The sequence below is a fragment of the Atractosteus spatula genome, chromosome 1 (genome assembly GCF_055471065.1).
Source record: "Atractosteus spatula isolate fAtrSpa1 chromosome 1, fAtrSpa1.hap1, whole genome shotgun sequence".
Classification (NCBI taxonomy): domain Eukaryota; kingdom Metazoa; phylum Chordata; class Actinopteri; order Semionotiformes; family Lepisosteidae; genus Atractosteus; species Atractosteus spatula.
Window position 1 is genome coordinate 6,424,539 of NC_142706.1, and position 11,811 is coordinate 6,436,349.

At 34.5% G+C, this 11,811-nt stretch overlaps 2 protein-coding genes across 2 annotated transcripts; both read right to left on the reverse strand.

Moving 5' to 3' along the window:
* Positions 1-656: 656 nt before the first annotated feature.
* On the reverse strand, positions 657-4,089 carry LOC148840508 (uncharacterized). The gene is made up of 5 exons (XM_088924864.1): positions 4,048-4,089; positions 3,509-3,571; positions 2,188-2,241; positions 1,245-1,334; positions 657-847 (listed from the first exon to the last, which is right to left on the reverse strand). The coding sequence occupies exons 2-5, from the start codon at positions 3,560-3,562 to the stop codon at positions 743-745; spliced, it is 303 nt and encodes a 100-aa protein (XP_088780990.1). The 5' UTR covers positions 3,563-3,571; positions 4,048-4,089; the 3' UTR covers positions 657-742.
* Positions 4,090-6,850: 2,761 nt separating this feature from the next.
* Positions 6,851-8,953, reverse strand: LOC148840509 (uncharacterized). The gene is made up of 4 exons (XM_088925002.1): positions 8,887-8,953; positions 8,703-8,759; positions 7,847-7,936; positions 6,851-7,337 (listed from the first exon to the last, which is right to left on the reverse strand). Exons 1-4 carry the CDS (start codon positions 8,938-8,940, stop codon positions 7,188-7,190), a joined length of 351 nt encoding a protein of 116 aa, XP_088781128.1. The 5' UTR covers positions 8,941-8,953; the 3' UTR covers positions 6,851-7,187.
* Between the last annotated feature and the right edge of the window lie 2,858 nt (positions 8,954-11,811).

Genomic DNA, 11,811 nt, shown 5'->3' on the forward strand with positions numbered 1-11,811 from the left:
GCATGGTGTTAACGATGTTTTAGTGGTATGCTCAAGAAGACAATCTGTATTTTTCTTGCGAAGTTTGAGGAATGTATCAGAAACAGATGCAGAGGAACTTAGAAGCTTGTTAAGAAGTGCGTGTTAACTGTTGGTTTTATGTTTGTTTTTCATAGGTGAATGTTTTTAATTTTAAATAAAAAAAACTGCGGAGAACGGGGTGGGGGGTGTCTTTAATTGGAAATGTCATCCAAATAAAAATATATATGTAGGAAATCTGTAGGAGGAAACAAAAGCAACTCTTGCTGCTGCTATTTTGAACAGCGGAGGCAAAAAGCTCACCGACACATGATTGGCTAAAGCCACAGCCTTCCACTTGGTAGCATCGCAGGCTCCGATTGGACGAAATTAACAAGAATAAGAACAGAGACTGTGATTGGGCAATTGTTCGTAAATACACGTGTTTGATTGGTTATCGCTGCCTTGAGTATATTTTTGAGTTATGTATTATAAACGGGGTGTATTAAGAGGAGTATAAAAATGAAACGAGTTAATACGAAAAAAGAATTAAATACATTTATTTAAACAATGCAGAGACATCACAGATAGTATTGCCTTGCATTCCTCTACAGATGGTTTTATTTTTTTCCTTTTTATATTTGCTTACATTGCTACAATCCCTTTTCACTACAGCACAGGTCTTAACATACAATTCTTAATCTTGATACCTATCTCTTTTACGTTTTTATTTACACTTCTGTGTTCAGGAAACATTTTCTTGATCTTCCTGTTGTTGATTCACAGTTTCTTCGTTTTCCTCCGCTATTTCTTTGTCCGCTAACACAACGGGATGGTAACGGTTTAATCCCTGTGCAGATATCAAATAATAAAAATCAGAGACCCAAAACAACTGATAAAAGTGTAATTTATGCAGCTGAAGTGTGCTTCTTATATAGTAGAATTTCTTTACTGGTTATCATATGAATTACGTCGTAAAAACCACGTTAAGTTGAGTAAAATACAGGAAAGATTTGTTAAATAGTGTATTTATAATGCCGTTTTAAAAATGTTGAGGCTTTTGTTTTTCACATAAGTTAACATTTGTCTTTAACCTTTAACGTTTTTGGTTTACCTGTATAGTAGCATATTTTTCTACTGGTTTGGTCTCAATTGCCAAAATACATTAAATTGAAATTTATCACTAATTAGAACGACCAAATACATCCACCAATTATAGGAAATGCAATATATAAAATGTAACATACGTGGTATTTTGGATGTTGTCCTGGAGGAAACACGTAGAGATATTTGTAAACATAGTGCCCATCTTGGTAGATCCGGCCTCTGTAGTACATCTGAAGAACAGTGAGAATGAAAAGGGACTGATTGATAAAAATAACAAAATGATAGAAGAGCGACATTTTTTTTATAAGTTTTAGGTCTCTTTCCTGTCTTTTCCTCATAATCATTTTTTTAAGAAAGTATAGAAATGTATTAACTTAAATTTCTATTACAAGTCCTTGACATTGAAGTGGAAACGTAAGATATTATAATATCTTCACAATACCATATATTTAAGTGGTAAAAAAGAATAATTACACTCAGTCCTTCATCAAATAAGCAGCCCACCGAAGCAATTTAATACATCTCTTTCAAATCAGTCTTAATTCTTTTAGATGTAAATTGTCTGATGTGGAGCTGGTGTCAGGCCTAGAACTACATTGTTTTTACTTAGTAATGTTATTGAAAACGTTATCACCGATACCGATGCCTAGCCCTGACCAAAGAATGACTCAAACCTACTGAGAGGCTCCTCCTGTGTGTTTATTTTTACCTTTGTGGGGGTGCCTGTGCTCAGAATCATCTGATTAGCGAAACCCGGACTTTTATGACATCTAAGCAGGTTAAGAGCTACACCTGCTGCAGTGTAGGAGCAATCACAGTCTCTCCTAGGTTATTGCTGAGTTGGTCAGTGTCAGTCACAATTGCCGTCTCTTTACACTGCTGGAATTCCAGTGATACAGTGATGACTGCAGCTATGTATCTTTCTAATGTGGCCAAACCCAGTGAACCTGTGTACAGTGTTTGTGCGTTCAGACATCACCTTTGCACATGCACACTCGCAGACAGGGCTTTTTTTTTACAGTGGTATTGTGAAATTGGCTTGAGCCCAGTAAGCACAATTAAATATCAAGAACTTTTTTTTACCCCTTGTTCATCAAAGCATCTTGACCCAGGTCGACGGAAGGGGTGGCGGAACATCTAATGACGTTTAAAAAGAAAGAGAAAACAAATGGAAAACATTTAGAGAGAAACAATTTTTACGTTTCAACAGGTTTGGCCTTCCAAGCTTCTCTCTTATAGGAAACCTTCATCCTGTAGTAGGCATGACTTTAGTTGGTTATTGACTAATACGAAACAAATAGGTAGTATCACGTACTGAAAAGAAAACATTTGTCACAAAAGGTATGGTCTATTCCATGTGTTAATTTATGTGCATCCCCTGTGATAAAACATTTTCTTCATGACATCTGCAATATCCTTTCAAACTTCTACTATAACATTTCAGTAGGATTTCGATAATCTGGATGTCACTTTTGTTTTGCAAATGTTTTCACTCTTATGTCAACGTGTAATACAGATGCTTGTAGATAGTTCAGTGAAATTTCTTTTGAATTGAATAATAGATACAGTTGATTAAGTCAAAAAAGATCATTTTCCATAATACTATTTTATTTCCCAAATACCACTAAATACAGATAAAACCATTTTACAGGAAAACATTTATTTACCTAATATTGTTTTTCTTAAAGCTATTCAATTTTATCTTAAGCTACAGTATAGAAAGAATTATAGCTTTTTCAAACCTAAATTAAATGTAATGAGGTCATATCTTGTATTTTATCATTATTTTAACAAAACAGGGAGTATTTGTTTCTTTGATGGGAAAGCTTTGAATATATACTGTAGTAATTCAACATATTCCTTCTTAAATGTCTTAGAGACCATGGCTTAACACATTACTTTTTCCCTTAACAGCAATAACAAAAACATTTAGGAGATTTTTAGAAGTATTCATACTAGAAGTAAATAGATTCTTTAACAAATAGAAAACGCTTTGGAAATGTTTTATTCTTCTTCAGTCTTTTGTGGTCTCTGTGTTATCAGAAATGTGATAATGTCGTACTTCTCTTAATTTGTGGTTTTAAAACATGCTATGCTGAGTGTCTTTTTTTTTTAGGAAATATGACAGCATCCAGAAAGATAACTGTTGTGTATTTTAAAATACAAATGCCCATGTTTTAGTTCTAACATAAAGCTGAAAAGAGAAATTCTGAGTATTAAAAAATTCTGACTTCAGAATTTAATTGTAACCGAAAATGCATAAGTAATATTGCGTATTTAAATTGATTGTTCTTAAAGTCATGACTTTTGTGATTGTGTAGGTTTTGATTATTATGAAATAAGTATTGCATGTCGCTGAAAATAATTTCTATAAATTGTGTCTTAAAAAAAACATCAAACTTACTATCATGGCAGAAGCTGCACTCACAAGGAAAAAGCAGATCAGTAAAGACTTCATAATGTTTGCCTAGGAAATAGATTATTGTTATAATGGGTTGAAAAAAATTGACTAGACCTGTTCTTTTTAGTAAATTCATTAATGAATGCCAACATTTAGCATACAAAAACAAAATCAAAAGTGTTTACCGAAATTGGCTTAAGACTACACCACTCAACAAATAATATGTATTCAATTTATTTTATTCAATAGAAAGGAAATATACTAATAATTTAATTGTCATTTAATACTTTTGAATAAAAGCATTTCTAGATTGACAAAACAGATATTAATCACCAAGTGTTTAGTTTATTAATTTTAATCAGTTTTTGCAAAATCTAGCAAAATCAAAGATTAAAGGCTTGAGCACAAGACATATTAAGATCTTATCAGCATTACCAAACCCTTTATTTGTGTTCTAATTAAGTAGACCATATGTCTTGTAATTAAAGTTGATATCAAATATAATATAATATATCAAATATAATATAACAATATGACATTACCTTTCTGTAGCCTTGCAGAGAGAATGTATTGGCAACCCTTTGAGAATTGAGCTCAGATATTCTGACCCAGTCAACACAGCAGCTCTTTTATAAGAGATCCAAGAAATATTCTATCTCAGAATTGCTTTAATGTTAGTCATTTAATTTAACTCCCACATGTAATTTTCTGGGTGGGCAGCAGAGTTGTTGTTTTCTTCTGTAAGGGAATCAAGTGACTGACCCACTTTTGTTTCAAAATGAACTAAAAAATTGTATGTTTCCTGATATAGCATTCCTTGCTGACATTAAAAACTATTTATATCAAAATGTTTTTAAAGGAACATATTTTTATGACTTGTTATTGGCTGTTTTCTACCAATTTTCTTTCTATGGTGTTTATATTTAAAACTTAATTAATACCATAATGGTTTCAATTTTTATTTTTCCAGGAAAAAATAACACAATTAGCTGTGCTTTTTAAATATTTAATGATCTTTATATAATAATCACATGGCATACTGGAAAAATAATATGAAGTTAAGAAAGTGAACATAAAACAGTTATACAGAAACTGACCTTTTTTCTTAGATGTCAGTGTGTTAAATATCTTTAAATATTTCTCTTACATTCATTCTACCACCACATGCATCCCTTCTTAAGGACTGTTTGAATTTCTACCTGTATTGAGCTTTCTAGAGAAGTTCATAACTTGTTAGGCATGATTTATAACTTTATTTAGAAAGATCCTTCACCTCAGGGAGATATAGAAGTTTTCGAGTATGATTTTTTCTTTCAAAACGCTTGAAAAACGTATAAAAGCTCTGAGGTCCAGTTTGTTTTGCCCTAACTGACATGAGCTGGAGCAAAGTGAAGCAATAAGAACCGTTATGGGATACTATGTTAATTTAATCTACTTTTCTAGTCCTTTTATAACTATACTGTTTTTGTCCACTTGCGATTTTAAATAACTTAAAATGTTTTCCACTTGTAAAGACATACTCTATATTAGGAATGTCAGATTAACTTTTCAGATTTATTAGTGTATCTCTTTGAAAACGTTATGAGGGTATAACCCTTTACTGATTGAACGAGTCACTCAGTTGTTAACTTCCACAGGTTTTACGTACTCAAAAAGTTCAGACTTCTAAAATGTAATAAAGGGACTCCCAACAAAATGAAGAGTTGACAGCAAAGAGTTCAAGTTTACCATGAGATTAGTTCAGTTATTTTAGTTCGATTAAGACAGGACTCTTAATTGAACTAAATATTTAAATTAAGAATGTGATATTTCAGTTAGGAGGTATATGAGAAGTCTTAACCTCCAGTGCTGAAGGGTTTCTGTCTCAAGATTGTCATAACAGCCAGGGATTCATAGACCCTGTTAAGATGGATGTTGCCTTGACTGGATCCTTAACAGCTTTCCGAGGTCTTCAGTTACTGCTGATTAAAAAAGCGACACGCAAAACATACTGAACTGCTTTGAAATAGAGCTGGGCAATGTGAAGTGGGGGATTCATTATATAACTATTTCAAGTGGAGCTATATCCTGCAGATGGTTTCTGCCCTCAGAGAAAAAAGGAGAGAAATGTTTATTAAAAGCAATGCAAACTGTGTTTTGTGAACAAAATGACTGGAACAGTTTGAAGGAAGAGGGGGCCAAGCGCTTTGATATCAAAGGAAACCAAGGTGTAAAGTGATATAGAGGCATCTTGACCATGTCAGTGGGAAAATGTTCTAGTCAGGAAGGGTAAGTAGAAAAAGGAAAAGTAAAAAAAAAATATTTAAAAAAAAAGTTTACAAGGGTGACTTTGTCAAAGGCTTTTGGGAATTTAGATTTTTTATTTTTTTTTTTTTTGCCTCAGATCTCATTCCAGTCTTCTCTGTTCAGGAGCAGACGGATTCACTGTCCTAGACAGAGCACCTCTCTATATTCCAGAGCACCAGTATTTTATATGATGACCAATATTGTATGCAATATTCTAAATAATGTTTTGACTAGTATATTGTACAATTTAATCTTAACAGTTCTGTGTTTAAATCTTATGCTTTTAAACCTATCTGTCAGGAGTGGGTTTTAAACCCACACCTCCAGAGAGACACCAGAGCACTCAGCTGATCTGGTAAGATAAGCATCCTGGACATTCCAACAATTCCAACACAGTATAAAATAGCTTGGTCAGTCAAGAACATTGTAACTAATTTCTACTCCATGTTTAGATCAGTTTGAAAATGTATATTTTGTTCGTCCTCTTCTTGTGCTCCATATTATTTTAACTTGCATCCTCTTACGTCTAGCCCCAATTCTGAGGCTCTTATACAAAAAATAAAGTAAACATGCTGGGACTTACAGTAGCAATGAATTGAATTGAGTCCCTTACTTACAATCTAGAACACAAGTAACCACCATAGCTCCTGGATAGTCGTAGCCCTGCAGGTTTTGTATATGAAACCTTAAATATGCTTTATTAACAGAGATCTGGGAAACCTGCAGCATTTACCCTAGTAAGCAACTGTTTCATTCAGAGCTGATCTGGAATGACAAGTTAAGAACTGTGGCTCTCCATTTACTGTGGCTGGTGTTGATCTAAAACATTTCTAAGGCATGTTTGGCAATTTCATGCAAACCCCATCTCTCCTGAAGTGTATCTGCAGCGATATCCAAAATATGGTGTGTAACTTTGCATCACCTTGAATGCTTCAAGAAATATTTCAGTTTATTGCTTCTGAAAGAACAGCAGCGATAAATCACAAACACATTTTTTGTTGAATTAGAAGGAATGTTTTATTTTTCTGAACATTCTGCAAAGGTCGCATAAGTGGAAGTCCCATTTTACATTGAATCAATTGACACTGTAATGAGAGGATGTATTATTTTCCATCTGAAGTTTTTATCTCGTTCAAACAGAACATGAGTCTAATGTTCACATCTCACTTTACACTTTTTTTTTCATTTTTACAGTTAAACAAGAAAAAGAAAACCTTACGTATTTTCCTGATCAGTCCATAACTTACAGAAAGTAGCTGCTAGGCAATTATTACCTGGAAGGTTTTGATTGTTTATTTTTTTTTAAATCTATCACTTTAATCATCATGCACTATCGCAATGCCGCAGCTTTAGCATCTATTGAAAGGTAGCTTTTATCATTTTTGCTCTTTTGTTTTTAGTTTTTAGCATCGCTCAGAACCTCATTTGGCTGCTTGCCGCCTTGACCCACTTCAGCCTTCTCAGCGATGTCAGCATCTCCGTTAGAAGTTCCATCCTCTTCACTTTCAGGCTCTCGCTCGTCTTCATCACCCATGTAACGGCGCCCCTGTGTAAATGTTTAAGGCAAGGTCAGTCCATGCAGTCAGCTGTTCTGCCCGTTTTTCATGGTGTGAGGGCAAAGGAGAGTAACTGTTCCCCCGGGTGGTATGCCTGGGCATGGCTGGGCTGACCCCCAACAGTGAGGGACCCCACTCATGCATCCTGGTGCACTGGAGCGATCGGGTGAAAAGCACTGGTGTCAACAGGGGCGACTTGAACCCACAAATCTTTATACAGTAGTCCAGATATATATTCACACTGTGCTGCCCTTGTGTGAATATATACACATATATGTTTTAATTGCCTTCTCAAATAAAATAGCAATAAACTGGAATGAAAACAATTTAATTCCTTCTAATGATATCAATATTACATGCATCCATAACAGGATTTTTAGGTATTTTGCTCATGGCTCCACTGAAGATGGTTGTATGTTTTCTTTTATCGTGCAAGACAAGTGGCTTACTGGCCACAATTGGGCGACAGAGACAAACATACACACAAGAGAAAATTTACCCTCACATATCGGGGATGTCCTGGGGGGTACACGTGGAAATACTTGAAAACATAGTATCCATTTTGTAACTTGCGAGTCCTGTAATACATCTGAAGAGAAAAAACAGAATCATCAGTGCATGTGCAAATCTTTATTAACCCATGGGATTGTGTTTCTTTATAAATGTTATATGCTGGTATTGGGGGACTGTGGCAGCCCTATACATGTAAAACAATACAATGTGCAGTTTAAGGTATATGAATTGGCATCATGATCCAGGTCACATTGATCATATATCGTGTTGGTTATGACTAAAAAGTGGAAATTGGGGAAGGCCGAGAGATGTGATGCGTGTGGTGCAAAATATCAAGATCTATTCAATGACAAGGTTGGTCCCATTTTCCAGGCAAATTAGCATGTGGCAAATCAGTTGATGTCCCTTCTTGCTCTAACATATTTAATTAACTGCAATCACTCCTTGGTTTTAAAAAAGCACAGCTTTATAGACTGTGCCTTCAATTTATTCATGAAAAAATTGTTCCCTTATTTCTGTCCATGCTTAAAAGCTGTTAATAGGTAATGAAGTTATGAAGAACAGGTTAGATTAGCTAAATCTGAGAAAACACACCTGAGCGAGAGAAATTCTGAAACTTAGAAATTTGTACAGGGCTGCTAGCAGTTACAAATCCCAATCAGACTTGTATGAGATAAAAGCAAGTTTTGAAGTATGCCTCAGTTTTAAAAATTGAAATCAGCCAGCAATTAAGAATCCAGGACTTGACCGGTGGTTTAGAAACTAGTGCTTTAGAAAAGCAGTGTTAGAGGTTTTGCAGATTTAGGTAACATAGAATAACAAGAGTAACGTCAACACTTTACCCCGCGTTCATCGATGCAACCTGATGAAATTTGTCTTTTGTAGGGATAGTGAAATGCCTAAACAAAGAAACAACATTTTTAGCTTTTTGATCAAAACACACATTGTATTATTGTGTTGATTATAGCAAAATGTTACATGCTAAGAGAGTGGAGATGTATCTGTGATTTTCATAACCGTACTTACCTTCATGGCCAAAGCTACACTCACAAAGCAAAGTAGCAGAATCACTGGCTTCATCTTCAGATCTTCAAAAGAACGAATACTTTAATCACAGCTTAACGTCCCGATTGTGTCTATAATGAAAGCACAGATAGCTTTGCCTTGAGAAACAGAAATAGCCAACTAGACCTATAAGTGTTCACTAGACTTACAATTCTGAATGTGAATGTTTCTGTTTAATATCTGTGTCTCTAACCATCTATGCCGAAACGCTTCGTGTTCATAAATATTGTTATGCACAGAAAAGGTGTATTTGTAATGCATGTTTAGTTTTGTATTTAGCAAAACACTCGTAAAGAAAAATAACCATATCGTTAAGTGTTCAAAAACACCATATGTGGTTTAGACATTGAATAAAACCTGCCAATAGTTTCAAATGAAGAAGAACACTTTACCTCTCTCTTGGAAGGAATCGAGTCGATGGTTGTTGTTGTTGCCCCCACACAGTAACTGAAACCTTAAAAAAGTTCACTTAATATACAAGATGTCCATTTATAAAATCTCAAAATACCTCCCCCTCCCACACATAATCACATACATGGACACAAAGAAAATGAAAAGCATTACGACAGTTGTCCTCTTTATTTAACATATGACTGAATTCTGAGACAAAAATCTACTTATATTTATAGTGATTTAGGCAGGACACTAGTTTTATCTGAAAGAGAAATCACAGTGTTTTAAAATGTTTACAGCAGAAAATAAGCACAAAATGTGCTGTTACCTGCACTACTCTAAATAAACATGAGAGCAATTTATGCTACATAGAACATGTTCATTTTTAACTTTAACATTTAACTTTTTTGTGCCTTAGCCATGGACTAGATTTTTAAAAGGCGTAACAGCAATTGCAGTAATAGTGTTATGCAAATAGAACTAGGGGAAAGAGGTGTTCCTACATTGACATTTGTTTTCAACTTCTAAAGGCAGGTACTGCGTCCACAAATGCAATTTTATTATTTTTGAATTACGTTATTCTAATAGGGATGTCTTCATCCTCCCTCACAGTGAGAGGTCTTGTGAGGAAGAAATATCCCTCCAAAAGCATAATGGTTTGACAAAAACCAGCCCCTGCAAAAAGGTGCTGAAATACAGTAATGAAGAATTTACATGTTGTTACAGGCAGGGTGCTAAAAGATAACTACACATCAGGTTAACATCCATTTTCTATCCTCTTCATCCAATACAGGCTCGTATGGGAGCTGCAACCTATCAAGTCATTGCTGAGTTCAGCATTTCAAGGTTATTTAAATATGTCTCAGTATGTACGCTGGGCTTATCTTTCCATTTGCATAAAATAATAGCATAAAAAGGTCTTCAGGAGGTGTGTTACACAGCAATTATTCAGTAAGTGCAGATAATATTGGTACTATATTTTTCAATGCTCTTGTCTAGGTTTTATCAAACGTGGTCTCATCTTTGCATGGTCTTTTGGATTTGTAGGAAGAAATGATGTGAATGAGCAGGACGACCTAACATTATCATCAAACGAATTTGGAAAAATGCCACGTATAAGGTAGTACAAAACTTTGGCTGTTCACTAAATTACTGTGATTGTGAGTTTTGAAGATTATAACTTCAGTATAACTTAGGCTAAATTATTGTTGCTCATAATCTTAACATATATTAGAATTTTCAAAGTCATCTAAGTCATTTGCTCTGCACTGAATTTATAATTAGTGCTCATTTGTCCTGCTGTTCACTTGGCAGCACGTCTTTTTTCAACAGTCATGGCCTAACTGATTTCCTCATAATTGATTGTAGGTGCCACCTGGTATGTGTTCTGCTGTTAAGGTTGCATAAACCTCTGCTATAGTTTCATTTGGTTCCCGAGTTAAAATGACGGCTGGATTGTTACGAGATTACCTGATAAGACAAAATCACTTTGTGGGTAACATCAATAATTTATATAGCCCAATGATTTATTATTAAACTATTGGGGAATGTAGTCCCATGTACTGGAGGATAATCTGTAGCTTTATCTTTAAAATATGCCATTTAAGTGTAGGAAACAGTTTTTGAAATAAAAAACAATTACCTCGATCTGTTGTTTCCCTAACTGGTTTATAAGTTACAATTAAGTGAAGAGTTTCCTTTAAATCATATGACTCTTCACACAAAAATCATGGCTATACTTTACCTAGCAACAGGCTGACCTGCATTGACTTTTTTTCTGCAAAAAGAACACAATTTTCCTATTTTTTTCATAAGCTACAGTACCTGATTTCTGGGATCTACTTTGCATATATGTTCAGTCGGGGACAGCATAATTCCTTCAACATTTTTGTAAGATAAGGAGTTACACACTAGGAACAAAGTTTATACAGCATGGATTCATCTAATATATCAAATAATGAAAATTGTGTAATTCTGGAAAATCAATACATTCCAAAAAAGTAGAGCAAATTTATCATAATGGAAATATATCTTCACAAACCCGGTAAAATTTCTCAGTTATTTCTTTCCACAATAAAGCACTTTGTCATGCCTAAATGGGTGTATGTACTGTATAAAAATATATGTATACTGTCTAATAATGTAAGTGAACTGTACATTTGGAGGATAACAGGATCACAGACCTGAATACATTTTTCTGCGGTAAACATTCACAGCTGCACAAACATTTTGGGGTTTTTATTGGCTATTTATCAGCTGATTCACACCTTCTAAAGACGCCTGCATATTTAAAAAAATCCCCCAAAAATTAGAAAGCAAAAGGGTGGTGTTTTAAAAAACGGTGCTTAAAAAATCTTTTTATGTGGTCCTGCAAAATGTTGCTACCTGCTCTTTGTATAATGAACGAGGTCAGGAGGGAACACTGGGTAAGCCCATCCTTTTTCCAAGGGGCAAGAGGGTGTTGAAATTGGAATTGAGAGGAAAACTTCACAT

Bases quoted from the DNA above. Each gene is read 5' to 3' on its own strand.
- LOC148840508 (XM_088924864.1), bottom strand. From the start codon at position 3,562: ATGAAGTCTTTACTGATCTGCTTTTTCCTTGTGAGTGCAGCTTCTGCC. The intron at 2,242-3,508 runs GTAAGTTTGATG...AAACGTCATTAG, and splicing joins GTGCAGCTTCTGCCATGATA to ATGTTCCGCCACCCCTTCCG. The intron at 1,335-2,187 runs GTAAAAAAAAGT...ACTGTTCTTCAG, and splicing joins GATGCTTTGATGAACAAGGG to ATGTACTACAGAGGCCGGAT.
- LOC148840509 (XM_088925002.1), bottom strand. From the start codon at position 8,940: ATGAAGCCAGTGATTCTGCTACTTTGCTTTGTGAGTGTAGCTTTGGCC. The intron at 8,760-8,886 runs GTAAGTACGGTT...TTCTTTGTTTAG, and splicing joins GTGTAGCTTTGGCCATGAAG to GCATTTCACTATCCCTACAA. The intron at 7,937-8,702 runs GTAAAGTGTTGA...TTTTCTCTTCAG, and splicing joins GTTGCATCGATGAACGCGGG to ATGTATTACAGGACTCGCAA.